The 25,076-nt window shown below is 52.5% G+C and overlaps 1 protein-coding gene across 4 annotated transcripts in view; it reads left to right on the forward strand.

Annotated features, from left to right (window-relative positions):
* The window catches only part of MYOM3 (myomesin 3), a 52,372-nt gene that overhangs the window by 25,256 nt on the left and 2,040 nt on the right, over positions 1-25,076 (forward strand). For all 4 annotated transcript variants that reach the window (XM_027965523.2, XM_027965522.2, XM_027965524.2 and 1 more), the window contains exons 17-36: positions 1,636-1,757; positions 2,139-2,326; positions 2,560-2,686; positions 3,731-3,909; positions 9,650-9,764; positions 10,896-11,052; positions 11,751-11,860; positions 13,319-13,363; positions 14,299-14,435; positions 16,104-16,248; positions 16,392-16,451; positions 16,809-16,876; positions 18,073-18,183; positions 20,301-20,388; positions 20,891-20,929; positions 21,199-21,307; positions 22,426-22,589; positions 22,788-22,824; positions 22,994-23,016; positions 24,577-24,632. In XM_027965523.2, the coding sequence (XP_027821324.1) occupies positions 1,636-1,757; positions 2,139-2,326; positions 2,560-2,686; positions 3,731-3,909; positions 9,650-9,764; positions 10,896-11,052; positions 11,751-11,860; positions 13,319-13,363; positions 14,299-14,435; positions 16,104-16,248; positions 16,392-16,451; positions 16,809-16,876; positions 18,073-18,183; positions 20,301-20,388; positions 20,891-20,929; positions 21,199-21,307; positions 22,426-22,589; positions 22,788-22,824; positions 22,994-23,016; positions 24,577-24,632 (2,080 nt within the window). The remainder of the gene's footprint in view (positions 1-1,635; positions 1,758-2,138; positions 2,327-2,559; positions 2,687-3,730; positions 3,910-9,649; positions 9,765-10,895; positions 11,053-11,750; positions 11,861-13,318; positions 13,364-14,298; positions 14,436-16,103; positions 16,249-16,391; positions 16,452-16,808; positions 16,877-18,072; positions 18,184-20,300; positions 20,389-20,890; positions 20,930-21,198; positions 21,308-22,425; positions 22,590-22,787; positions 22,825-22,993; positions 23,017-24,576; positions 24,633-25,076) is intronic.

Genomic DNA, 25,076 nt, shown 5'->3' on the forward strand with positions numbered 1-25,076 from the left:
GACTCGCCCTCTCTGACCCTCAGCTCAGCCTGCCTGTGCGCCCCCCTACTCCCCTCTGAGCCTCCCTCCTCACTCGGTGGCCTCATCCTTGCAGGCAGGAGCCTCAGGCTGCTGGACTCATGACTTCTCTCCATTTTGAGGCCCTGTGGGATCAGGGACTCAGTTAATGACACATATCCCCCCATTCCATCTGACGACTGACCAGGCCCTGAGCGCTCCCCTCACCCTGGGCTGCAAGATCATTTCACCCAAAGAAAGAGACAGGACCTGGTGCCCCACTGGCTCACGGTGCCTCGCAGTCACTCACGCTTTGTCACCGCTAAATTTGGGGTTTGGGTCAAATGAGAGTCCAAGTTATCCCTGGAATGTCGTCTCCCCAAGGACTTGCATCCAGGTGGGCATCCCTGGTGGTGGGGGCGGGGGCTGAGCGAGAGTCACGTGACAGGAGTGGCGTGTCGGAAGAACGTGTCACACATGGGAGTGGCATGCCCCTCTGGTACATCCAGAGAGCTCATCACATATGTGTATCTCATCGGTTATGCATGTCAGGGCCGGAAAGAGGGTAAACACAGCTGCCCAGGGGTGTTGCCTGAGGTGATGGCCTAAAGCAAGCTCAGCTGGAAGGCAGGTCCTGGTTCACCACCATGCCATGAGCCCCTCAGAAGCTGGCTCACAGGAGATGCTCAAAAAAGACTTGAATGAACGAAGAATGAACAGGCAGGCACTGCGCTGGGACTCAGGAGGCCTGGGCTGCAGCCCACTCCTGATGGGCTGTGTGCTCTTGGCTCACCTCATTCCTCCTGCAGAAGACCTTCCCTACCTGTAAAATGAAGAAACTGGTTTAATCCATAAGGGCCTCTCCAGCCTTCCAACATTCAACCCCTTGAGGTCAACTGACCGAGAGAAGCTCCCTATAGAACGAGATTTGCTCCAGGAGGATGTTGATAAGTGGAGAAGGGTTCACAATCTGAGTCTTACTAAGAAGGGACAGGATGGGAGGACATTTTTCTCTAAGCCAGAGTATCCTTGTATGCCTCTGGCTGATTATTCTCTTTGGGGGTCTTTAAAGGGACTCTGTTTTAGAGTCACAGCATTTGTACAGATAAAAAGACCACTCATGTTCCCAGGATGAGGCCCAAAGTCCTGGAGGTCTACTAGACTGCTCGGTTCAGGGGTTGGCTACCTGGGCCCTCAAATGGTACCTTTCCCAAGGTATTTGCTTTTTTTTTTTTTTTTTAATTTTACTGCAATGGTGCACAGGCTTCTCTGTAATTGTGGCAGTGAGGCTTAGTTGCCCTGTAGTATGTGGGATCTTAGTTCCCCAGCCAGGGATTGAACCCATGTCTCCTGCATTGCAAGGCAGATTCTTAACCACTGGACCACCAGGGAAGTCCTCAGGGTGTTTGCACTTTAATGACAGGCTCTAGAAGTCACAGCCTTTAAAATCTTAAGGACCTCACCCTCTAGGATGCAGGCATCACTTTGGGGGCAGGGGCAAGGTCTTCAGGTGAGAACTGAGGCCCTCCAATCCTCCCACGCTGGGGGCCACTTATCCCACACAGGGTTGTTCTAGAAACTTCAGGGATGTCTCCAAAGTGTTTGGCCGTCCCTGAAGGCAGCACATTTCTCTCCTAGGTTTACAATTCCCGGGCTAAGGACAGGGAAGGAGTATGAGTTTTGTATCAGGTCCGTCAGCGAGGCTGGAGTCGGGGAGAGCTCAGCCATCACCGAACCCATCAGGGTCAAGCAGGCTCTGGGTGAGTCCACAGGGCAGGTGCAGCCTGCAAGCCTGGAGGGTGGGCGGCCGTGGCCTGGGCAGAGAGCTGGGGGCTTATTGACCATCTCTTGGAGGGTCCAATCCAGAGACCACAGGGCAGAAGCCTTCCCGGGGGATAAGATGCTGCCCCTGACCACCCAATCCTTTGAGGAGAGAGTAACAGTGGCCTGAGACCAGCATGGAGGCCCAGGTGTCCTCCGTGTAGCAGAGTCAGAGTTATCAAGGGACACCGCCAGCTAAGTCAGCACCCTCAGAGAGGGTGGGCACCCACCAGGGGAGGCTCACCACCTCCCTCGGGCCCCCCTGCCCAGTCTGGCCACGCGCTGGGAGCAGTGACCCTCACCCCCTTGCCTCCCTGTAGCTACACCGTCTGCGCCGTATGACTTCGCCCTCCTGAACTGCGGGAAAAATGAAATGGTCATTGGATGGAAACCCCCGAAGCAGCGTGGAGGGGGCAAGATCCTGGGTTACTTCCTGGACCAGCACGACTCCGAGGAGCTGGACTGGCACGCGGTCAACCAGCAGCCTGTCCCCACCCAGGTTTGCAAGGTGAGGCTAGAAGGCGGCCACCGGCCTGAGGTCCTGACTTACGCAGGCAGAGACCAGAGGTCGGGGCTGGAGGTTCTGAGACTGAGAGACCTCAGGCTCCTCGGCCTGCACGATCCAGCTGATTGTCAAGGGCAGACCAATCTCACCAAAAGTCCCCACAGACCTCCCGCTGTGAGCTCGATCCTCTGTCTCCCCAGCCTCAGCCTTCACAGTCTGTCTTTCTGCTCTTCAAGGTCAGCAACCTCCATGAAGGTCACTTCTATGAGTTCCGTGCCCGGGCCGTAAACTGGGCAGGTGTTGGCGAGCTGTCGGCACCCAGCAAGCTGTTTGAGTGTAAAGAGTGGACGATGCCCCAACCAGGTGAGTGGCTGGGAGGAGCCAAAGGCCAGTACCAGTCCTTGCCTCCCTCCCCAAAGCTAACCAGTGAAGATGAACATCACCGCCCTGCTCTCTTTCCCCATCCTCTTCTACCAATGGGCCCATAATCTTATCCACAGATGGCCGTAACCCAGTTAGGTCAAGAGCTCTGACCTTGGTTGGCCATTGACTGACCCTGCAACCCCGTCCAAATTAACTCTCTAGCTCAGCACTCCATCGGAGCTCTGATTCTCACCACAGGCCAGTCTCAAACCCCAAAGGCACATGGCTAGGTGACCAGCTCATTCCAGTTTGCCCAGCACTTTCCCCGTATTATCATCAAAAGTCCCGTGTGCCAGTCCTGGACAAAGAGCCACATTAGCGTTCTCACAAGGTAGCCCTTTACCTCCCACTTAGGAAGGGAGGATGCCAACTTCCCACCTTTCCATTCAGCTCAGTTCTGTTTCTGCACAAACCTTTTACCTGAATGGCAGATAGTCACTCTGTGTGAGGCCTGAGACAACATTATAAACAACTGATACTTACTGGATACTAACAGGTATATTCTGTCATTAATGCTCACACCAGCACTTTTCTATAAGAACTATTATTATCCCCATTTTACAGATGAGGAGACAAGAGCATAAAGGTGAAGTAACTTGCCCAGAGTCTGCATGGCCTGAAAGGGTGGAACTGGGACCTGAACCCCACACCCTGAGCTTCTACATTAAACACTGAAATGGCAAAGAGATCAAATGGATGAATGCTGTGTGGGGGCTGGGAATGAGGAGGATCAGGGATATTTCCCAGAGGAAGTGCTACTGGGCACACTCTGAAGAGTTAACTCTATTTCCGAGGCAGACCAAGCTTTGCCATGAAGCCAAGGCGGGCCAGGTCTCCACCAGGCCCTGAGCAGGCACTTCCAGGCCTGGGAGGGACCGGAAGAGGGACAAGCTTGCTGACTTACCACCCGCTTGCCTCCTGACTGTGTGGCTGGCATTTGGGTGCCTGGCTGCCCATCTCCTTCTCTCGCCCGTCTTCCCACAGGGCCCCCGTATGACCTGCGGGTGTTTGAGGTGCGGGCCACCTCCCTGATGCTGACGTGGGAGCCCCCTCTCTACCAAGGGGCGGGACCTGTCACAGGCTACCGCATCAGTTTCCAGGAGGAAGGCTCTGAGGAGTGGAAGCCAGTCACTCCAGACCTCATCTCTGGTACCCACCTGAGGGTGAGTCACCCCACGGCCACAGGATCCAGCAACTCCAGAACATCAAAGCTGGACCGGCCCTCAGAGGTCACTGCCCTCGCTTACTGGCAGCAGAGGATCAGAAAGGGGGTGTGGCTTAGCCAGGGTCACACAGCGAGTTCGCAGTAGGTCTGGCTGGCAGGTTGGCCTTAACTTGCTCTGTGCTGAGTAGTTCAGTTCAGTTGCTCAGTCGTGTCCAACTCTTTGCAACCCCATGAATCGCAGCACGCCAGGCCTCCCTGTCCATTACCAATTCCTGGAGTTCACTCAGACTCACGTCCATTGAGTCCGTGATGCCATCCAGCCATCTCATCCTCTGTCATCCCCTTCTCCTCCTGCCCTCAATCCCTCCCAGCATCAGAGTCTTTTCCGATGAGTCAACTCTTCTCATGAGGTGGCCAAAGTACTGGAGTTTCAGCTTTAGCATCATTCCTTCCAAAGAAATCCCAGGGCTGATCTCTTTCAGAATGGACTGGTTGGATCTCCTTGCAGTCCAAGGGACTCTCAAGAGTCTTCTCCAACACCACAGTTCAAAAACATCAATTCTTCAGCGCTCAGCCTTCTTCACAGTCCAACTCTCACATCCATACATGACCGCAGGAAAGACCATAGCCTTGACTAGACGGACCTTAATCGGCAAAGTAATGTCTCTGCTTTTGAATATGCTATCTAGGTTTGTCATAACTTTTCTTCCAAGGAGTAAGCGTCTTTTAATTTCATGGCTGCAGACACCATCTGCAGTGATTCTGGAGCCCCCCAAAAATAAAGTCTGACACTGTTTCCACAGTTTCCCCATCTATTTTCCATGAAGTGATGGGACCGGATGCCATGATCTTCGTTTTCTGAATGTTGAGCTTTAAGCCAACTTTTTCACTCTCCTCTTTCACTTTCATCGAGAGGCTGAGTAGACTCCTCCCTAAAAATTCACTTGTAATCAGCAAGGTGTAGCAGCCTTTGGGTGTGCATATCCCACTTTAAAACACTTATTTATTATTTACTTTTGGCTGTGCTGGCTCTCTGCTGCTGAGAGGGGGTTTTCTCCTGTTGCAGGGAGCAGGGGCCGCTCTCTAGTCATGGTACACTGGCTTCTGATTGTAGTGGCTTCTCTTCTTGCAAAGCATGGGCTCTAGGGCATGCGAGCCTCAGTAGTTGTGGCGCACGGAGCTTAGTGGCTCTGTGGCATGTGGCATCTTCCCGGACCAGGGACTGAACCTATGTCCCCTCCATTGCTGGGTGCATTCCTATCCACTGTACCACCAGGGACATCCTTGATAGGCACATCCCTCAAGCTAGGAATTCTGCTTCTAGGACTGAACTGTAGAGGAGCAGTTAGTCAAATGCACAAAGACCTCAGGACAGTGATGCTCACTGTAGTGTTGTTTATGAAGGCAAAAGTTGGAAACAGCTTAAACGTCCATCAGCAGTGGGTTTGTTTAAATAGATCACAGGGTATCCTTGATGCGAACTCAGTGCCAGGGAGTAAAGACTGTGGGAGTTTAAGGAGTAGCAATAGTATGTACAACAAGGTAGAGCTACTTGTACATTTTGACACAAAAATGTATCCGTCATATGTGGCTAAAACAATGCACAATACAGAGCAGGATATTTAAATGTTCAGTTCAGTCGCTCAGTCGTGTCCGACTCATTGCAACCCCATGAATTGCAGCACGCCAGGCCTCCCTGTCTATCACCATCTCCCGGAGTTCACCCAAACTCATGTGCATCGAGTCGGTGATGCCATACAGCCATCTCATCTTCTGTCGTCCCCTTCTCCTCCTGCCCCCAATCCCTCCCAGCATCACGGTCTTTTCCAATGAGTCAACTCTTTGCATGAGGTGGCCAAAGTATTGGAGTTTCAGCTTCAGCATCATTCCTTCCAAAGAAATCCCAGGATTGGTCTCCTTTAGGATAGGCTGGCTGGATCTCCTTGCAATCTAAGGGACTCGCAAGAGTCTTCTCCAACACCACAGTTCAAAAGCATCAATTCTTCAGCGCTCAGCCTTCTTCACAGTCCAACTCCCACATCCATACCTGATCACTGGAAAAACCATAGCCTTGACTAGACGGACCTTTGTTGGCAAAGTAATGTCTCTGCTTTTGAATATGCTATCTAGGTTTGTCATAACTTTTCTTCCAAGGAGTAAGTGTCTTTTAATTTCATGGCTGCAGTCACCATCTGCAGTGATTTTGGAGCCCCCAAAAATTAAGTCTGACACTGTTTCCACAGTTTCCCCATCTATTTCCCATGAAGTGATAGGACCAGATGCCATGATCTTCGTTTTCTGAATGGTGAGCTTTAAGCCAACTTTTTCGCTCTGCTCTTTCACTTTCATCAAGAGACTTCTTAGTTCCTCTTCACTTTCTGCCATAAGGGTGGTGTCATCTGCATATCTGAGGTTATTGACATTCCTCCCGGCAATCTTGATTCCAGCTTGTGCTTCTTCCAGCCCAGCATTTCTCATGATGTACTCTGCATTTAAGTTAAATAAGCAGGGCGACAATATACAGCCTTAACGTACTCCTTTCACGATTTGGAACCAGTCTGTTGTTCCATGTCCAGTTGCTTCCTTATGTTAGATAACATTTAATAGGGGTTTCCCTAGTGGCTCATGGGTAAAGAACCCAGCTGCAATGCAGGAGACGTAGGTTTGACCCCTGGGTTGAGGAGATCCCCTGGAGGAGGAAATAGCAACCCACTCCAGCATTTTTGCCTGGGGAAATCCCATGGACAGAGGAGCCTGGTGGGCTACAGACCATGGGTTCACAAAAGAGGCTGACACAACTGAGCAACTGAGCACGCAGCACGTAATATATGTATATCACATTGTATATTAATGACCACGTATGCATATACATGTTTCTTAATTTCAGTGAGAAGCAAACTCTGAACTCTTTGGATAAATGATAAATGTGGCAGAATCACTGGTTTTATGCACCTGTGGCTTTTGTTTTCACTTCCACATGTGTAGAAGGGGAAACACAAACAACGCTCTTCTGGCATAACAAAGACGACTCCCGCATATTTGTCTTGTCAGAAAACAAGGGTGTCCGCTGAAGCATTCTTGGTGGTGATTTAGTCACTAAGTCCAACTCCTGGGACCCCATGGACTGTAGCCCGCCAGGCTCCTCTGTCCATGGGGTAGCCCGCCAGGCTCCTCTGTCCATGGGATTCTCTAGACAAGAATACTGGAGTGGGTTGCCTTGCCCTTCTCCATGGGATCTTCCCAACCTAGGGATCGAACCCAGGTCTCCGGCATTGTAGGCAGATTCTTTAACAACTGAGCTACAAGGGAAGCCCGTAGCATTCTTAACAGACACAAATTACTAACAGACAATCCATCGGATCACAGACTTCCAGGCCGTAGTATCTGTCTCTGGAAACAACATGTCTCACAGGCCTCCTTGGTTTAAAGAAAGTTCCATGAGATGTATTCAATTTTATCTTCTGCAGTGCTAAGGAGAGAGGGAATATTTGCTCCCAGCAGGCAGGAGGGTGTGTGGGTTTCAGCCCCACAGGTGAACACCCTGTTAGCACCAAGAGGAAAGAAAAGCATGCTCGAGAGGCCTGAAACGATGTGGAAAGAAGACACTAGCAAGCAGACTACGGTGCGCGTCACATCTCAACATGGTCTGAGTACTAAGTCGCTTCAGTCATGTTCGGATCTTTAGGACCCCATGGACTGTAGCCCATCAGGCTCCTCGGTCCATGGGATTTCCCAGGCAAGGATACTGGAGTGGGTTGCCATGCCCTCCCCCAGCAGATCTTCCCAACCCAGGGATCGAACCTGCATCTCTTATGTCTCCTACCACAAGAGGGTTCTTTACCACTAGTGCCACCAGGGAAGCCCTCAACATGGTTTACATGCATTTAATACAAGCACTAATGGATTTTTACAATATTGGCAACTTTGGTTATCTCTAGGAGTGGAAATACGAGGGGAGCCTTCACTTTATATTCTTTTCTATTGCTTTGATATTTTCCCCAACAAGCATACATTTCTTTCATAGTCAGAAAAAAATTAAAATAGTTCATTTTGAGACAATAATATTTAGTCTTAACTGAATCACAGAGGGATGAGAGCCCATGGGATGCTCTGAGATTCTGCAGCAGCTGCCCCCATGGGAGCCAGCTCCCTGCGATAGAGTCAGCCAGTGCCGGACAGCTGACCCTCGAGAGCCACAGGAGATGGCTGGTCCCTCTGCCCTCCAGGGTCAGGGAGCTTCAGTGACTTGGTGCCGTTCCTGCGTGTGGATGATTGGCCGGCATTCACTCAACACTTCTGGACACCTCCTTAGTGCCAGACCGGGAACTAGATCCTGGATGTAAAAAGCTCAAGACTCAAGTCACAGGCCTTGGGGAACAGGCAATTACAATACTGTGTGTCATACAATCGAGGTAGGTTCAAGGGATTCTGGGCACTCCAAGGAAGAAGGTAAGAGACTCTTCCTGGACTCGTCCCATGTGCCATGCTGAGTGGCTGAGGATGAGTTGGAGTTGCTAGACCAAGAGGAGGGAAGGGCATTCCAGACACAGGGCTCTGCGAGGGCAAAGGCAGGGAGGCATGAAGCAACGTGATGCATGGGGGACCCTGAGGAGCCAGGGAGTGAAGGGGGCACAGAGCGGAGGAAGAAGATGGAGGCTGAAGATGGTTGGGTGAGGGAGACTTTGGTACGAAGCCACAAAATCTGAAGTTCACCCTGAAGCCACTGAAAGAATTAAGTGCAATCAGACTGGCATCTTGGAAAGATTGGTAGAGGGAAACATAGACCAGGAAGGTGGGTCTAGAGGCAGAGGTGCCATTTAGGAAACTTGCACTAACCCTGGTGAGAAGAAATAACACTTTAATCAAGGCATGGCTGGGACACAGAGAGGTCACATTCGGGAAACGTTAGAGGGACTTCCCTGGTGGTACAGTGGATGAGAATCCACCTGCCAGTGCAGGGGACACAGGTTTGACCCTGGTCCAGAAAGATTCCGCATTCCACGGAGCAACCAAGCCCATGCACCGCAGCTACTGAGTCTGCACGGCCCAGAGCCTGTGCTCTGCAACAAGAGAGCCCACCGCAGTGAGAAGCCTGCGCACGGCACCTAGAGCGCAGGCCCTGCCCGCCGCCACTGGAGAAAGCCCACGTGCAGTAACAAAGCCCCACGTGCAGTGACAAAGCCCCACGTGCAGTGACAAAGCCCCACGTGCAGTGACAAAGCCCCACGTGCAGTGACAAAGCCCCACGTGCAGTAACAAAGCCCCACGTGCAGTGACAAAGCCCCACGTGCAGTAACAAAGCCCCAGTACGTCCAAAAATCAGTCAATAAATTTTTTTAAAAAAAGAAACGTTAGGGAAATACAATGGGAACTTTGGTGATGAGAGGTGTAGGGCTCAAGAAAAAGATGTCAGAGATGATCCCCAAGCTTCTTTCTGGGGTGACGGATGGAGGAGAGGCGGGGGGCCCAGGAGGAGAAAGAGTTTTCTTGTGAGGAAGCTGATGGTAAGCTAAGCTCCAAGCAGATGGAGTTCCGGGCGTCACAGGCATGCGAGGTGATCTCAGTGGAGATGCCTGTCTGAAGCTGGAGCTCAAGAAAGGAACAAGCCCCTAGCCTGTCCCCTCCCCCGGCAGCCTGGCACCCCCCAGGGGTGGATGGTGATCGATCAATCCCCTGCAGCCCGTGGCCAGAGCCTCTGCCCTCCTCGGGACTCACTCTTACCCTCTCCTCTCCTCCAGATTTCCGATTTGCAGCCGGGGAAGACCTACATGTTCCAAGTACAGGCTGTGAACTCAGCGGGCCCAGGGCAACCATCCATGCCCACCGACCCAGTACTCCTGGAGGACAAGCCAGGTAGGGGGAAGGCAGGGGAGAATCCGCAGCAGGAAGATGGACCGGCTGGGCCTCCCCTCCCCGCTACAGCCCTTCCTGCCCATTTCTCTCCCAGCCCCCACTCTCGTTTATTTCTGTGGGATCCTGAGATGGATCCTGAAATCTGAACACATGGTCTTCTTCTACGAGATGGGTCCTCTATCCTTGATACGCCAGGTTCCTAAACTCTTACAACTCTTAACGTGGATATTTAAAATAATAACCAGCTGCATTTCAGATACACCATGTGGCTTTGTCTGCCTTGCAGTCACAGGTCCCTCCTGGGTCCCCTCCTACCACACAGGCCAGACGCTATGTCAGGTCCTTACACTGTCTGACCCTCCCAACAAGCCCTTGAGAGAGCTGTCCTTGTCCCCACTTTTTTTTAATGTTTATTTATTTATTATTTTTGGCTGCACTGGGTCTTTGTTGCGGCTCGAGGGCTTTCTCTAGTTGAAGCGAGCAGGGACTACTCTCTAGCTGCTTAGCTGTGGCACATGGGCTTAGTTGCCTCACAGCGTGTGGGATCTCCCTGGACCAGGCAGGGAAGCAGATTCTTAACTCCTGGACCACCAGGGAAGCCCTCATTGCCCCCACTTAAGAACTGACTTTGTTGTAGCTCAGAGAAGTTAAATGACCAAGTCACACAGCTCGTGTATGCCGGACTTGCTCAGTTCTTCTCACTATGAAGTGTGTTCTTTCCCCATTCTTTTAATTATTCATTCAGCAAGTATCTGACGACACCCACGCTGCACTGGGGACAAGGCAGTGATGAGACAGCAAGGTTCCCACTCTAGTGACAGGGGTGGGGACAGAGGGACAGTAAACATGTAAATGCTGAAAAAGTCAATGATAAGTGATAAGGAAATAAAACAGGGTGATAGGGTGGGGTAGGCATTACTTTAGCCAGAGTAGTCAAGAAGGGCCTCTGGAGGTGACATTTGAGCTGAGAAAGAGCCTGATCATGCAACGCCTTGGAGGCCACAAGAGTCTAGAGTTTACTATTTTATTCGAGTGCAATGGGCAGCTATTGGAGGCTTTAAGTGGGGAACAGGTCTTATCTGGTTTATTATTTCTAAATGTCTGGTACCCTCCATTGAATCCTGCCCTCAGATGCCCGGGAGATCGAGGTTGGTGTGGATGACGAGGGCTTTATCTACATGGCTTTTGAAGCCCCAGAGGCCCCCGACTCTGCCGAGTTTCAGTGGTCCAAGGACTACAAGGGCCCACCGGACCCAGAGAGGGTCAAGGTCAAGGAGGAGGCTAACAAGTAAGTGAGGGGAAGGGCACCACACCTAGGGCACAGGTCCTGGATGTTATCGGATGAATGGGTAAAAGCTCACAGGTGAGACCACCTGGCAGGACCCCCAGTGATGAGCTTGAGGGGGCTGCGTGGTCTCCCGTGAAGGATGCTGACTGCCACCTCGGGGAGAAGTGGGCAACAGACGGGCTGAAACGGTGATACTCATCTGGAGATCCTTTTTCTGCAAGAAATGTGCCTCTATGTGGCTGCTTCCAAGGAGACGCTCAGGATTTGGTTTCTAGCCTGGATACCAGCAACTTGCTCTTGGAACTTTTCTGCGCTCAGCTTCCTCATCAGTAAAAGAGGGGTTAGGATGTCAAGGGCCTCCAGGTCTTGCTCCTCCATCCATAGCAGCTCTGGCTTCAGCCCCGTCCAGCAGGAGACAAAGCTAATGAATGACTTGAGCCCAAGGAGAGGCAGGCCTGGGGGATGTGGACAGTATGAAGACTGTTCCAGAGAGCCTGGCTAGCAAGGGCCATTGAGGGCGGCAGGCCAGACTGGCTCTGGGCAGGGGACCCCAGGAACGGGTAAGGAGGCAGACGCCCCTGTTTGGCCAGGGTCTGCGTCTGGGATGCAGGGCGTTCAAGGTCGACCTAGACTCCCCAGCTCCCAGGCTTCCAGGTCACGAGTCCCCTCTCAGAGCCTCTGCTCTGCTGTCTCTGCAGATCCAAGATCATCCTGAAAGATCCCGGCCTTGAGGATTTGGGCACCTACTCGGTGGTGGTCACAGATGCTGACGAAGACATCTCAGCAAGCCACACGCTGACGGAGGATGGTGAGGCCCCTCTCCGCCGCGACCACCCCAGAGAGACAGGCCCAGAGTACCAAACACAAATACCCCAGGGGCCAGCAAGAAGCCATAAAAATGAGTAAAGCAGAGATTTCAAGAGAAGTAGGTCCTCTCCCACCCACTCAGTCAGCAGGCCCATGAATAAGTATCAGTTGAGCACCGACCGCACTGAATCACATCAGTGAACCCCACTGGCAAAAATCGCTGCCTGATGGAGCTCATACTATTCTCATCTCTCTCTTTCCTTTTTCTACTATTGATAAAAGCAAAGGTACCAGTGAATTATTTCACTTCTTTCCGTAGCCTAAAAAAACAACAGTGTAAGTGGAATGATAAACTGCCAAAGGCAGTTAGTCTAAGGGGTGAGGATGGCCACAGGGAGCAGTAGGGGCCGTGGCCACCAGAGAGGGGAGGCTGGGCCTAAACTCATTGTCCTTGAGATTCACCCTCTGCTGTCTCCATAGCAACTGGGACAGCCATTGTTCTCCCTGCTGAACACACAAGGGGCCCTTTGATTTTGTTAAGACACAGTTAGCAGGCGGATCCAGATTTCTATTCCAGTTCCACAATTTCCTGGCTGCTTGACCTTGGGCAAGTCATGATCCCTCTCTGGGCTCAGTTTTCTCACCTGTAAAAGGGGGTGGTAATAACCCCTGATACCCCAAGTGAAACAATGTTGTTATGCAGATACACTTACGTGGCTCCATGCAAGCTAAAGCCAACCACAAAGGCATAAAACCATCCACAAGAGCAGTGGGATTCGTTTTTTGGTTTGGGATTGGATGCTTGCCATGTGTCCAGACTCATCATACTCTGGACTCTAAGCTTACAAGGGACAATGAGATATGGGCTCTGCCTCTGCCAGTTCATTCGTGCAACACGCATTTACTGAGCACCTGCTGTGTTCCAGACACCCATGTAGGTCCAGAGTTCAGCTTAGCAGGAGAGACAAACCTAACACAAGGAAGCAGTTAGCAATGAGATAGCACTGTGCCGACCTGCCCCAGACACGTGTTGCCTGAAGTACTCATTGAAGGGGCCAGACCCTCAGATTCTAGGACAGCATGTCACAGTGGATTAACAAGGGGGCTCAGGAGGCAGATAGTAATGCTCACCATCCACAGCATGGTGTGAGGATCACTGAAATCATGCAGAGATTGGCAGACAGTAGGTGCTCCTCTGGGGAAGTGGCACTTGATCAGGCCTTGAAGGACAAGGAGAATAAGCGATCTCAGGGGGGCCTACAGCAGCCCTTGAAGGCCCCTTGGTGCCCCAGAGCCAAGGCTCGCAATAGCCATCATCAACCTGTTTGGCAACCAAGTGACCCCGAGCTGAGTCTCTCGGGACTTTCATCCAGTGTGGATGCTAGAACAGTTCCCATGACCCCCACTAGCCCAGGGATCTCATTCTCTTTGGTTTCTTTCTTGCTCCTCCCTGTCCCAGAGCTGAACAAGCTGAAGAAGTTGAGCCATGAGATCAGAAACCCAGGTAAGCAATCCAAGCCTCCAGACTTGGGCAGTCATGCCAGGCCCACTGGGGTGTCCTGAGCAGAGCTGAGTCAGCCAAGAGCTAGACACTAGGCTGGTAGGGGGTAGGGGAGGATGGGGTCATCTTGGGGCTGGAGGGTCAGACACCCAGGGAGTCCTCAGTCCATAAAGGGAAAAGAGTGGCCAGCAGGGAGCATGTGGGGTGCAAGGGAGGGCAGAGTGAATGATTTCTTCTTCCTCTTGGATTGTGGATCATCTAAACCCCTGCTTTCCTCCACTGGCAAGGAGTAGCATTTATAGTCCCTGTGGCAGGGGTCACAAACTTGGGTGTATACTGGAATCACCCCGGGAGCTTTTCAAAATCCAAATGCCCAGGCCATGCCCCAGATAAATCAATCTCTGGAACGGGAGCCAGATATTTTGAAAGTTTATGGATGCAGTGTGGGATCCTGGATTGAATCCCACACCAGAAAAAAAAAAAAATCATATTAGTAAATAGTGCCAAAATTTGAATATCTGTAGAATAGTATCAATATTAATTTCCTGGTTTAAAAAAATATACAGTGATTTGGGAAAGTTCAGGATACTGGAATTTTATGTCTGTTTTTGCAACATTTTTCAAGTCAAATGATTTCTAAATGAAAAGAAATAAATGAAATTACATGTTTTTTAAAAGTCCTTACGTTTCTGGTGTCCAGCCAGGGTGAGATGCACAGCCTCAAAGCCATAGGAGGAGGGTGAATTCCCTGAGATGAATTCAATCTAGGGTGACCAGATGTGGGAAACCCTCCCCAGACCCTCACCCTAGTTATGTCTCCACCAGACTCTGAAGCACTTTGCACATGGCATGTCCGCGCAGTGCTCAAGGTGGGGCTGTTGGGAGTGAGGAGGGGAGAAGGGTGCCCTGCCCACCCCTTCCTGTCCTCTCCCTCCCAGTGATCAAGCTGATCTCCGGCTGGAACGTTGAAATCCTTGAGCAAGGAGAGGTGCGGCTTTGGCTGGAAGTGGAAAAGTTGTCTCCAGCGGCTGAGCTGCATCTAATCTTCAACGAGAAGGAAATCTTCAGCTCACCGGTAACTGGGGGCTCAGAATCCCTAAATGAGGTCCCTGGCCCATGAGGTGGCCTTGCAGGCAGTGGCCTCTACCAGCCAGCACCTCCTCCTAGCAGACATTTCAGAAATAGCCACCTGCTTCAGCTGTCACAGTGAAGGAGTTGAGGTGGGGACACCTGGATGTTAGTACCTGGGGGGGTGGGGGGGTGGGCAGGGATGCTAGACATTTGCCAATGCAAGGGACACTCCCACAAAGAATTTCCCATACCCCCACAATTTTTGAGTATCCTGACAAACATTCACAAGATGAAAAACCTACATTCATGCTTGTAATTATCCAAGCCTAGACTCTAACTCTGAGACACAAACACAATTTTTTTAACTTTTTTGCAGTGTTAATACACACTGATAGAGAGTTTTATTCTATTAGCCACATTACTTCTGCTCTTTTTTTCATTTTCCTGTTCTTGTACAGAATAGTTTTTGTTTACTTTGACTTGCAAGATCTTAGTTCCCTGACCAGGGATTGAACCTGGGCCACTAGACCACCATGGAATTCCCCCATACAGAATAGTTTTAATCTTTTTGCTTTTCTAACTTCTCTTAAATTAAAACAAATTCATTGTAAATCATGAAGCACCAGTGAGTGATATGAGCATCTGTGTATTGAAAAACATTACTTTTACTTCCTCTTCCTATTATAGTTGTGGTATTACATTGCTTTTTAAAAAATTTTGTGTGCAATAAGTTGTACTAAATGAACCATAAAAGTTGCCCATACTCAACTGTTTTACTTACAAAGATGCCAATTTCAATCTCATGAGAGATTTAATCATAAAATGATCTTATTTGTGAATTCCATCTCCAGATGGCCAAGTGGCCGTCATTACATATGTGTTATCAAGAGAGGAGCTGGTTCTGACAAAGGAGAAAAGAACTCGAGGCTAGATGTCAGAAGGTTCATGTTCATCTCCTGTGGGTTGTGTGCCCCTGGACAGGTCTCTTCACCTGTCTGTGCCTCAGTTTCTGCATCTGTACAATGGGGTTGGTTGCCCCAGGATCAGGAGGAACAAATGAGAAAATAGAGAAAGTTTTGCATAAAGATGAAGCACGCATGACTTTCGCTCATGATAGAGGAAGCGTAACAAAGTCTGGACTCAGCACACAGCACTGAGACTATAGAGAAACAAAACAAAACTAGCAGTTCCCTCAAATCATACATACAAGTGAAGCCAGAGCGAAGGTCCTAAATGTGGAAAACAAAACGTTTTGAAAATTGTTAGAATGTGACAAAATATAAACAAGTATTAACTCTGGGTAGCAGACACACAGGATTTTTATAACACCCTTTATAATTTTATGGGGAACTTTTGTCTATTAAACTGCAAAAAAAAAAAAAAAGTAGAAAATAACCCAAAAAGTATGGCACAGTAGGAGATTGGGGGATTATTATGAACTGAAATTGACTGGGGCACAAGACTCTCCTGTGCCCGCGGGGCTCCAGGGTGTTCTCAGGAGCCGGGTGTGTCTATACACATGAAGAGAGGTATCCAGGACCCCTTCCCCAAACCTGAAGGCTTCTAACTTTACCACCCCAAGTCCAACTACACCCCGATTTGCACCCCCACAACACAAATTCCCTATAACTGGAAGACAGCAGAACAGACTCTCGTGTTTTGTTCTCCCCAGAACCGCAAAATCAATTTCGTCCCAGAGAAGGGCCTGGTGGAAGTTATCATCCAGCCCTTGACAGAGGACGACAAAGGGTCGTACACTGCCCAGCTCCAAGACGGAAAAGCCAAGAACCAGATCACTCTGGCGCTGGTGGACGACGGTCAGCAGTGCCCCGGCCCCCGACCTCAGCTCTCAGCCCTGGGGTCCCTCCCGCTCCATCCAGACGCCCCCCAACCCACTCCCGGACCTCCTCCTGGCTCACGCCAGTTCCCCACCCCCCACCCCCACCCCCTGTGTTCACAGAGTTCGACAAACTTCTCAGGGCTGCAGATGCTAAGAGAAGAGACTGGAAGAGAAAACAGGGTAAGAGCTGCTGGTCCAAAGTCCAAAACCCTCGGCCACTAGCGCTGGGGAACCGCCGCACGAGTGGGTTAATAGATCCCTCCGTCCTGCTGGGGCCCCTAGAGAGGGCCGCTGCCATTTGAGCCAGTGCTGTCCTCGTGCCAAAATGTGCCCAACCCCTAGAGTGAGCGCCTCCTTAAATTCTGCACCCCAGGGGCCTCCCCCCAGGCCCCTCCAGGGTAGGGCGGGATCCCGGAATCTGAGGGGCCTTTGGGCATCAGGCGCCCCGCCCAGGCGCCTTCCCCCGTCTCGCCACCAGGTGGCGCGCGAGCCGATCCTGGCGCTCTGACCGCCGGGCGTGTCGTTGTGCCCTTGCAGGTCCGTATTTCGTGGAGCCTTTGCAGTGGAAGGTCACGGACGACTGCCAAGTGCTGCTGACCTGCAAGGCAAAGCCTCGCCCCCGCCTCCAGCCCTGTCCCCGGGCCACGTGGGCCCAGACCAGTGGTTTTCCCCAAGCCCAGTGGCTGTCTTAAGATTGAAGGCGGGAGGAGAAGGGGACACAGAGGATGAGATGGTTGGATGGCATCACCGACTCGATGGACATTGAGTTTGAGTAAACTCGGGAGTTGGTGATGGGCAGGGAAGCCTGGTATGCTGCAGTCCATGGGGTCGCAAAGAGTCGGTCTTGCCCCACTCCCCGGAAACTCCATACTCTGCGCTAAGTCTGATCCCAAGCAGGGGAAGTAGCCCCAGGCATTTTGCCTTTACCCGAGAAAACAAAAGCCCAGGGAGCAGAGTTGGAGTGAATTAGAGTGCGCTGGGTCAGCCTTGAGCTAGGTCTCCTAGCTGCCCTGGGGAGAGTCTGGAGGCCAGGAGTCTGGAAGAAAGAGAGCTCTCTGTAAATAAAGGGGGAGTCCCTGTGTCCCGCCAGACACTATGCCCAGCATTTTATAGCATTATTTGATCTCATCTACTTCACAACCATCTGTGAGAGAGGCGTTAGGATCCCCACTTTAGGATGAAAAAGCAAGTGGGTAAGTAGCTCAAGACCACAGAGTAAGAGGCAGAGCCTGGAGCCGGGGTTTCACCGAGTGTGTCTGACTCCAGAGCTGGTGCTGCTGTTTCTCAGCACCCTGCAGCCTTGCAGATAACTAGGGGACGGCGCACTCCCAGAAGGGCATCTATTCAGCAAAATGAAGCACTCTGCAAGCCCTGGGCCTACAAGAACGAAGAAGTGGTCTCCTGAGGCCTCCAGCATCCCACAGTCCAAAGCAAGAGCCTGTGCAAACAACATGCCTTGTGCTGTGATGGAGACATGCATGAAGTTTACTATTCATGATAGGGGGCACTCTGGGGCGCAGAAAGGAAGGCTTCCTGGAGGAGGTAACACAGCTATTTACAAAGAAAAATAAGGTAGGAAAGGGATCAAGAAGCAGAGGGAATGCCATTAGCAAAAGCCCAGAGTCCAGAAGCCATCAGAAAAGACATGCGGTGTGAGGAAGGGGTTGGCTGAGATTTAGGGGGAGAGCAAGGTGGGAGAGGGGGAGGGGGAGTCGTTCTTATAAAAGAAAATTCAGATGAACTGAGGCTTCACTTAAAAGAGGAAGCCTGAAGGAGTCTCCTCACTCCTGACCTTCCTCAGGTGACCAATACCAAGAAAGAAACCCGCTTCCAGTGGTTCTTCCAGAAGAGAGAGTTCCCAGCTGGTCAGTATGACCCGCAGACTGGAGCAGGGCTTCTCTGCATCGAAGAGGTAAGTGCAGCCCTGACCTGAGAGCTCATGGAGTTGCAGTGCCAGGAGCACTGGGCAGGGAGTCAGGACCAAGGCGAGGCAAGTGAGGCACTCACCTCATGCACGCACTTTAAGGGGGCACTAAAAAGCTCAGTAATCGAGATAAATAGCATTTTAGGCAATAAGTAAGTAAGTAAAGTCACACAGTCGTGTCCGACTCTTTGCAACCCCGTGGACAGTAACCTACCAGGCTCCTCTGTCCCTGGAACTTTCCAGGCAAGAGTACTGGAGTGAGTTGCCATTTCCTTCTCCATGGGATCTTCTTGACCCAGGGATCGAACCCAGGTCTCCAGCATTGCAGGCAGATGCTTTACCATCTGAGCCACCAGGGAAGCCCTTTCTAGGCAATAGTAAGAATCAAATTAATGCCAAAATAAAAGACCATGGGGGAAAGCAATACCAAAATTGTAAATAAAGACAGGCTCAGTCATACTGATTTTTACTTTTTGTTTAATTCCAGTCCTGGCCCTGCCCCCGACCATGTAGCCTTGGGCTAGTCACTGTCCCTCTCTGACTTCAGTTTTCACCTGTAACATGAGAGGGTCATGAGATTCCTTCCTGCTGCTGCAGCCTGAGATTGGGGCAGGAAGACTGTCTCCATGGGAGGCCGTTCTGGGCAGAGCTCTAGGCCTGGAGCTCACTTCTCCTACCCACTTCCTCCCCAGGGCCCTCAAAGGAGTGTGACCTGGTTAAGATAGAAATACAAAGCTCGTTCTTAAATATTCAATGTTTTTCTGCCCTGCCACTGATTTCTGTGGCCCATGTGCCAAGGAGTACTGCGCAAATGCAGGTTTGCTGACAAGGAAAGAACTAATGATTTCAGGGTCCTCACCCAAATCTCAGCCAAAATAATGACAAGTTGGCCTTTGTCGTCACAGTGCAGGCCCTTCCACAGGGCTTGGCTTCAAGGAGGGGCTTTATTGCTACTGAGTCTTGTCATAACCGTCTGGCCTATTCGTGCGAGAACTTTCTGGTTTCCGAAAAGTTATCTCCCTTGATCCTCTTGGAAACTGTAGCACGTGGTCAGGGCAAAGTTTATGCCACCATTTTACAGATGAGTAAACTGAGACTCAGGGAGTTTAAGTACCAAGATGCAAGGCTGGAGAGTGGACCCAAAAGTCTCTCCAAACACCCTCCACAGAATGTGGCTGGGGCTTTGGCGCCTTCACTGAAGGAGCGGGGAGGGAACACAGGGGAGGACTGTTGGGTTTTCAGTCCTTTGATCCCTGGGTTAAGAGATGCTTCTTGAGGAGTGGGGTGGGATGGGTGGGAGGTTCATGAGAAAGAGGGCATATGTATACCTATGGCTCATCCATGTTGATGTATGGCAAAAACCAATACAATATTGTAAAGCAACTATCCTCCAACTAAAAAGAAATAATTTTTTTTTTTTTTTAAGAAATGTGTCTGCCTCGAATCCTGCCTCAAAGCACACTATGTGGAGATGGTTGCAAGGGGCCCTTTGGCAGGTCAGGGAGGCAGATATCGTCCCGCCCCCCACCCCCCACCCAGCCCTTGGAGGAGATGCTGCGTAATGAGAGGGCACAGTTGAACTCTGACCTTGCTTTCAAAGCACAGCCCAAGTTCTTGCTTTGCTAAGTGTTGACCCAGGCTTCTCGAGGTTGACAAGCATGTGCCAATAAGGGCCCCCTTGGCCTGAGCAAAAGAAAGCACACCTCTTCTGAGAGATGCAGAGAGACCCCTCCATCCCGGGCCCCACAGAAGCAGGGCAGCTCTGGTGGAGGGTGCCCCCGGCTCAGCCCGGCTCTGTGAGGAGGACTCTCTGCTCTGCTCAGAGCAACTGACTCAGAATCCCCCTGGGGGAGGGGAGAAGGGAAGGGGGCGTCTGTTTCTGCCCTCAGGCCCGCCTCCCTGCCCCACCTCCAGGCCCAGGCAAACTGAGAGCTTGGAATCAAAGGGCTCTGGAGCTGGAAGGAGTCAGAGACAGCCCATCACAGGGGGGTAAACTGAGCCCCGGGAGGAGTTAGGGGCAGGCCTGAGCCCAGGCCTCCTGATTTGCATCCATCGCTCTTTCTGGAACCCACGCTGATATTGCCTTCTCTCCTCCTTCCTTCCAGCTGTCCAAAGAGGACCAGGGTGTTTACAGAGCCGAGGTTTCCGACGATCGAGGGGAGGACGATACCATCCTGGACCTCAGAGATGAAGGTAGGAGCTGGCGATGTCAGAGATGGGCCAGAAGGGTCTCTCGCTGAACCAAGAGATGCAGTCTGTGATCCCCGTGTCACTGGGGGCAACTGAGGCCCAGGGGGGGTTAGGTGACCTACCCACAGCTGCACAGCAGGTCAGGGCCAGGGAGGGCCCAGCCTGTGTGATGCCGGAGCCTGCGCTCACTGCCCTGCCCCACAGCAAGCCCAGGCTTCCTGATGTGGAGTCTGGGTCCTCTGCTCTGCCCCACAGTGGGCCCCAGGGTCCTCACCAGGCCGGCAGGTTCAGCCTGCAGGAAAATCGTCAGCTCAGCCCATCTGTCCTCCATCTGCGTGCCCCACCCCATCCGTCATGGAGTGCCCTGGGTCCCCTCCTCGCTCCTACACCTGCATCCTCAGAGCTGCTCATAAGCTCCACCAGCCTTTTCCAAGGCCGAGCCCACCCTGGTGTGTCCCTAGGGGAGCCCCCCATATCAGCTGACCATTCCCTCTTCTCCCTCCAGCCCTGGATGCCATCTTCACTGAGCTGGGCAGGATCGGTGGTAAGCAAGCCCCACCCACTTTTGCCCAGCCCTGCCCTGATGCCACAGAGCCTCGGGGGAGCCTCCAGCCATCCTTGGCTGCCAGGGTGGGGTGGGTTTAGACTCCAACCTCAGAGACTGTCGTGGGGGGTCGCATTCCTGCCCCGTGACCACACTTGCCTTCCCCCCACCGCACCCCAGAGCAGGGGCAAGCTGGCTGCCCCTCAGATGTGATGTCCAAAGGGCCTTGGGGAAGACTCAGCCTTCTCCTCTGCCCCTCCCACCCCCAGCTCTCTCTGCGACCCCACTGAAAATCCAGGGGACGGAGGAAGGGATCCGGCTCTTCAGCAAGGTCAAGTACTACAATGTGAAGTACATGAAGACCACTTGGTTCCACAAGTACGCTGGCCTTGCCCTGGAGTTCCAGGAGGGAGGGGGCCAGCACCCGCCCCCGAGCCCAGTCCTAAGGGCTTGGCAGAGACCACCGCCCACCCCCACCCCCGGTCCACAGAGGGAGCCCAGGAAGGGAACAGCTGTCAGAGGCGCAAAAGGGAGGCTCCCCCGGGAAGGTGGGCACCCTGGTGCTGAGAACGTTTTCTCAGTGTCTCCATGGCCACGGGAGGACTGTTGTCTTAGAGCAGCACCTGGGAACTGAGCGAGGGAAGGACTCAGGAAGGAAGGAATACCAGGTGGTCACGTGGGTCGTGGTGCCTTTGTGGGTCTCCGCAGCCTTAGCACACTCAGGCAGCCAGGCTGAGGGGAGACAGGCAGGCAGAGGGACCTGGGGGCTGACAGCTAACGCAGGGCCAGGCCTTGAAGGCAGGATCAGGCATTGAGGACTCAGCCGGAGCTAAGTGACCCCAGAGAGTTTGGGAGCAGAATTTTCCCAGTGCTTCTTACGTGCATACCTCAGCCTCGTGGAGCAGACATTATTGCAGCCATTCTGGGGAGGAGGCTAGACTGACTTACTCAAACTTGTCATGTGAGTGAGACCAAGGCCAAGTTGAATTTCAGAACAACAAAGCTCCTTCTCCAGGCTCTCTGAGCCCCGTGACTAAGCCCAGAAGTGTCACTTTTGCAGCACGACACTGGGGCCGTGGGCCAGGTGTCTTTAGGTATGAAATTTAAGTAAAGAAGGAAGGGAGTGTATACAGTTTGTAAGAGCTTGGGGCCAGTTATTGTGGGAAGAGCTCCTGGGAGGTTTTTTAAGATGAGGAGAAGGATGAGGTGAGGAAGTGGCTCCCATGGGTTGGGTTTGGGGAGGTGGCCACTGATCCTGGAGCACCGTTTTCTCAAGGTCCCAGCCTGCGGGACATGTTGCAAATAGAGACGCATTACAGGCACAAGCCTTGGTGAATGATGAGTGGATGAGTGGGTAGATACTTATCGAATGTCCCCACACATCTAGAAACAAAACCCCGGGAGAGGAGTCTGGGGCAGGGGTGCCCACAGCTGGGCAGGCAGCCAGCCTGTCCTGGACACAGCCCTGTTAACCATTGCTTTGCCCTCACGTTCAGAGAGAAACGCCTGGAGAGTGGCGATCGGGTGAGGGCTGGTACCACTCTGGATGAGATCTGGCTCCACATCCTGGACCCCAAGGACTCAGACAAGGGCAAATACATCCTGGAGATCACGGCTGGGAAGGAAGTCCGGCAGCTCTCGGCTGATCTCTCAGGGCAAGGTGATCTCTCCACCCGTGTGGAAACCTGTTTAGAAAACCCTACAATCTTTGGGGGCACTGCCCCCAAGAGAATGCTGGAACAGAGAGGAGGAGCAGTCACAGCTGGGCTGGCACCTGTGGGTTGCAAAGGTCAGGGGGGTGGAGTAGAGGGATGGTGGGGGGGATGCTCTGACGCAGCTGTTCCCCTCCTTCTCGTAGCTTTTGAGGATGCCATGGCTGAGCACCAGAGACTGAAGTAAGTTCCCAGCGTGATCAAGGCCCCTGGGGTGCCTGCACACAGGACCCTTCCTGGGAGGTGCAGCTGGCTGGATCCGCCTTTCCCCTACCACCCCTCCCCCAACCGCGGGCAGGACTGTCCTTTACATGATGGAACCCCAAGCCCTTTTTCCATTTCTGTTTTCCAGAGCCCTGGCCATCATCGAGAAGAGTAAGTCCAGCCATGTTTCCGCGGTTTCCTGTTCTGAGTTGGGGGTGACTTCCCAGCCGCTCACAGCTCCTGGCAAGGCAGCTGGAGCCCGGTTGCCCAGCTGTGTGGCTGTGTGGCTCTGGGCTGTCACAGAGCTGCCAGGAGACCTGGGTGGCAGCGGCAGCATGAAGACAGGTGGATAAGGAGTCCGAGGATACCTGAGACCGTGGATGCACCCAGCATCCACTCGGCTGACGTCAGAGGGACTCCAAAGCCAGGGGCGGACAGGACCGAGGCTGCGCTGGTCTTTCTGATCGAGGCCTGGGAGGGGGCGCCTTTAAAGCTGACACTGGTTCTGGCTCTTGGGGCACTAGGGTCTCAGCTAATCCAGGACACAGCCTCTGAGCTGCCCAGGGGCACCACCAAGTCCATGCGCTGGAGCTTTGTCAGGTCCCCACAGCCGGTGCTAAACCACCCCGTTCCAGGAGGCTGGCTTACCGGTCCCACGGACCCAGCAGTCACTATGGGCCTTTTCAAGAGGGAAAGACTTCAGGCAGCAGAGCAAAGCAGCTCCGGACAACCTGAGAAAAGAAACTGACCATTTGCGGTCATGTGTAGGAGGAGGGATTAACCCTATATGGCTTCTTGTTCCCAAATGTCCCCACTTGGCAGGAAGCGCAGGCTGTTCGTAACTGAAATCTGGAAGGGGGTCAGACATCTGGGGTCTAAGGGCAGTGAGGAGCCCTCACAGGGGGCGGCCCAGCTTGGTGAGAGGACCAGAGGCTGAAGACCCGACTCAGCCCATCACATCTCTGTCTAATTATTTCCATCCCACAACCCATCCTGGGATTCCGAGTCTCAGGACAGGACACCCACTGCAGGACCCTAACAGCGGGAGCCTGCACTCACCATTTGTGGTCGCCGGGACTTGTGAAGTCCAGAGTCTGGGGTGGTGGATTGTTGCCTGGTGAACACTAAGCCCACATGAAGGTCCATCTCTCCCCCTCCCCGCAACCCTGATCTAGGGTCCTCCTCCCCTACCTCCACTGCGGACACCAACCGCTTCAAGGCTCTTTGCATATCCCTGATCGTGATCCAGGGGCCGTTCCCACAGCCTTGACTTCAGCATACAGGATATGTTGGCTTTCTGCTTAGAGATTTACAGCCACCTTCTCTTCCTGCCCAACCACCAGGGCCACCGGCTCCCCTCCCTTGACCAGAATCAGTGTCCCCAAAGCTTCCTTCCTGTTCCCTCCCTTAGCGGGATCGTCACACCTGTTCTGTGCACTTCGCCAGTTTAAGGCTCAGAGCAATCTTATTCACCTTCTCTCCCAGTTCTCAAGGGGAAGGGCACCTCACTATCACCTCCAGGTACCACCGACCATGATATTAACCTCAAGGCAATGACAGAAACATGTCCTCTATCTTCTGTTTGTAAAGGCAAAGAAATAACGTAATACAGGTTTAAAGATGTCCACCCCAAACAATGCCAATAGGAAAGGAAGCATTGCTGAAAAATAAACCTCAACTCCAGGTAAACGTTCATCACGGGGTGGGGGATCTTGTTTTTTTCCCTTCCAGATCGTGCCAAAGTGGTGAGGGGGCTCCCAGACGTGGCCACAATCATGGAAGATAAGGTACCGTCGGCCCCTGGCCCACAGCCAGCAGTCCCACCCTGGGCTCCCTCCCACATCCGTCAAAGAGCACAAATCAACAGAGCTCTGTGGACCCCAGAGCCGGAGGGGCTGGTTCCGCCAGAGTCTGGCTTAGCGGCCACCCCTCGCTGGTCACACGTATGGTGTGTGGCCTGGGGGCGGGGTGCTGTTCCCAGCTTCACCCCATCTCTCCAGGGGGCCCCGGATGTCACAGGCTTCTCTCCGTGAACTTCAGTTTCTGCAGGAGTTCGACTCAATGAGCCCGAAAAAGCCCTTTCCAGACTGAAATCATGCAAGCCTAATACTCTAGCAAAGAACAGCTAACGTCTTCATGTTGCTCACCTTGTACCAGGCACTGTTCCATTTTTTTAACCATGGAGGCAACCACATGGAACAGTATGTTATTACTAGTCACCCTTTATAGCT

Source organism: Ovis aries, chromosome 2 (genome assembly GCF_016772045.2).
Source record: "Ovis aries strain OAR_USU_Benz2616 breed Rambouillet chromosome 2, ARS-UI_Ramb_v3.0, whole genome shotgun sequence".
NCBI classification, from domain to species: Eukaryota; Metazoa; Chordata; class Mammalia; order Artiodactyla; family Bovidae; genus Ovis; species Ovis aries.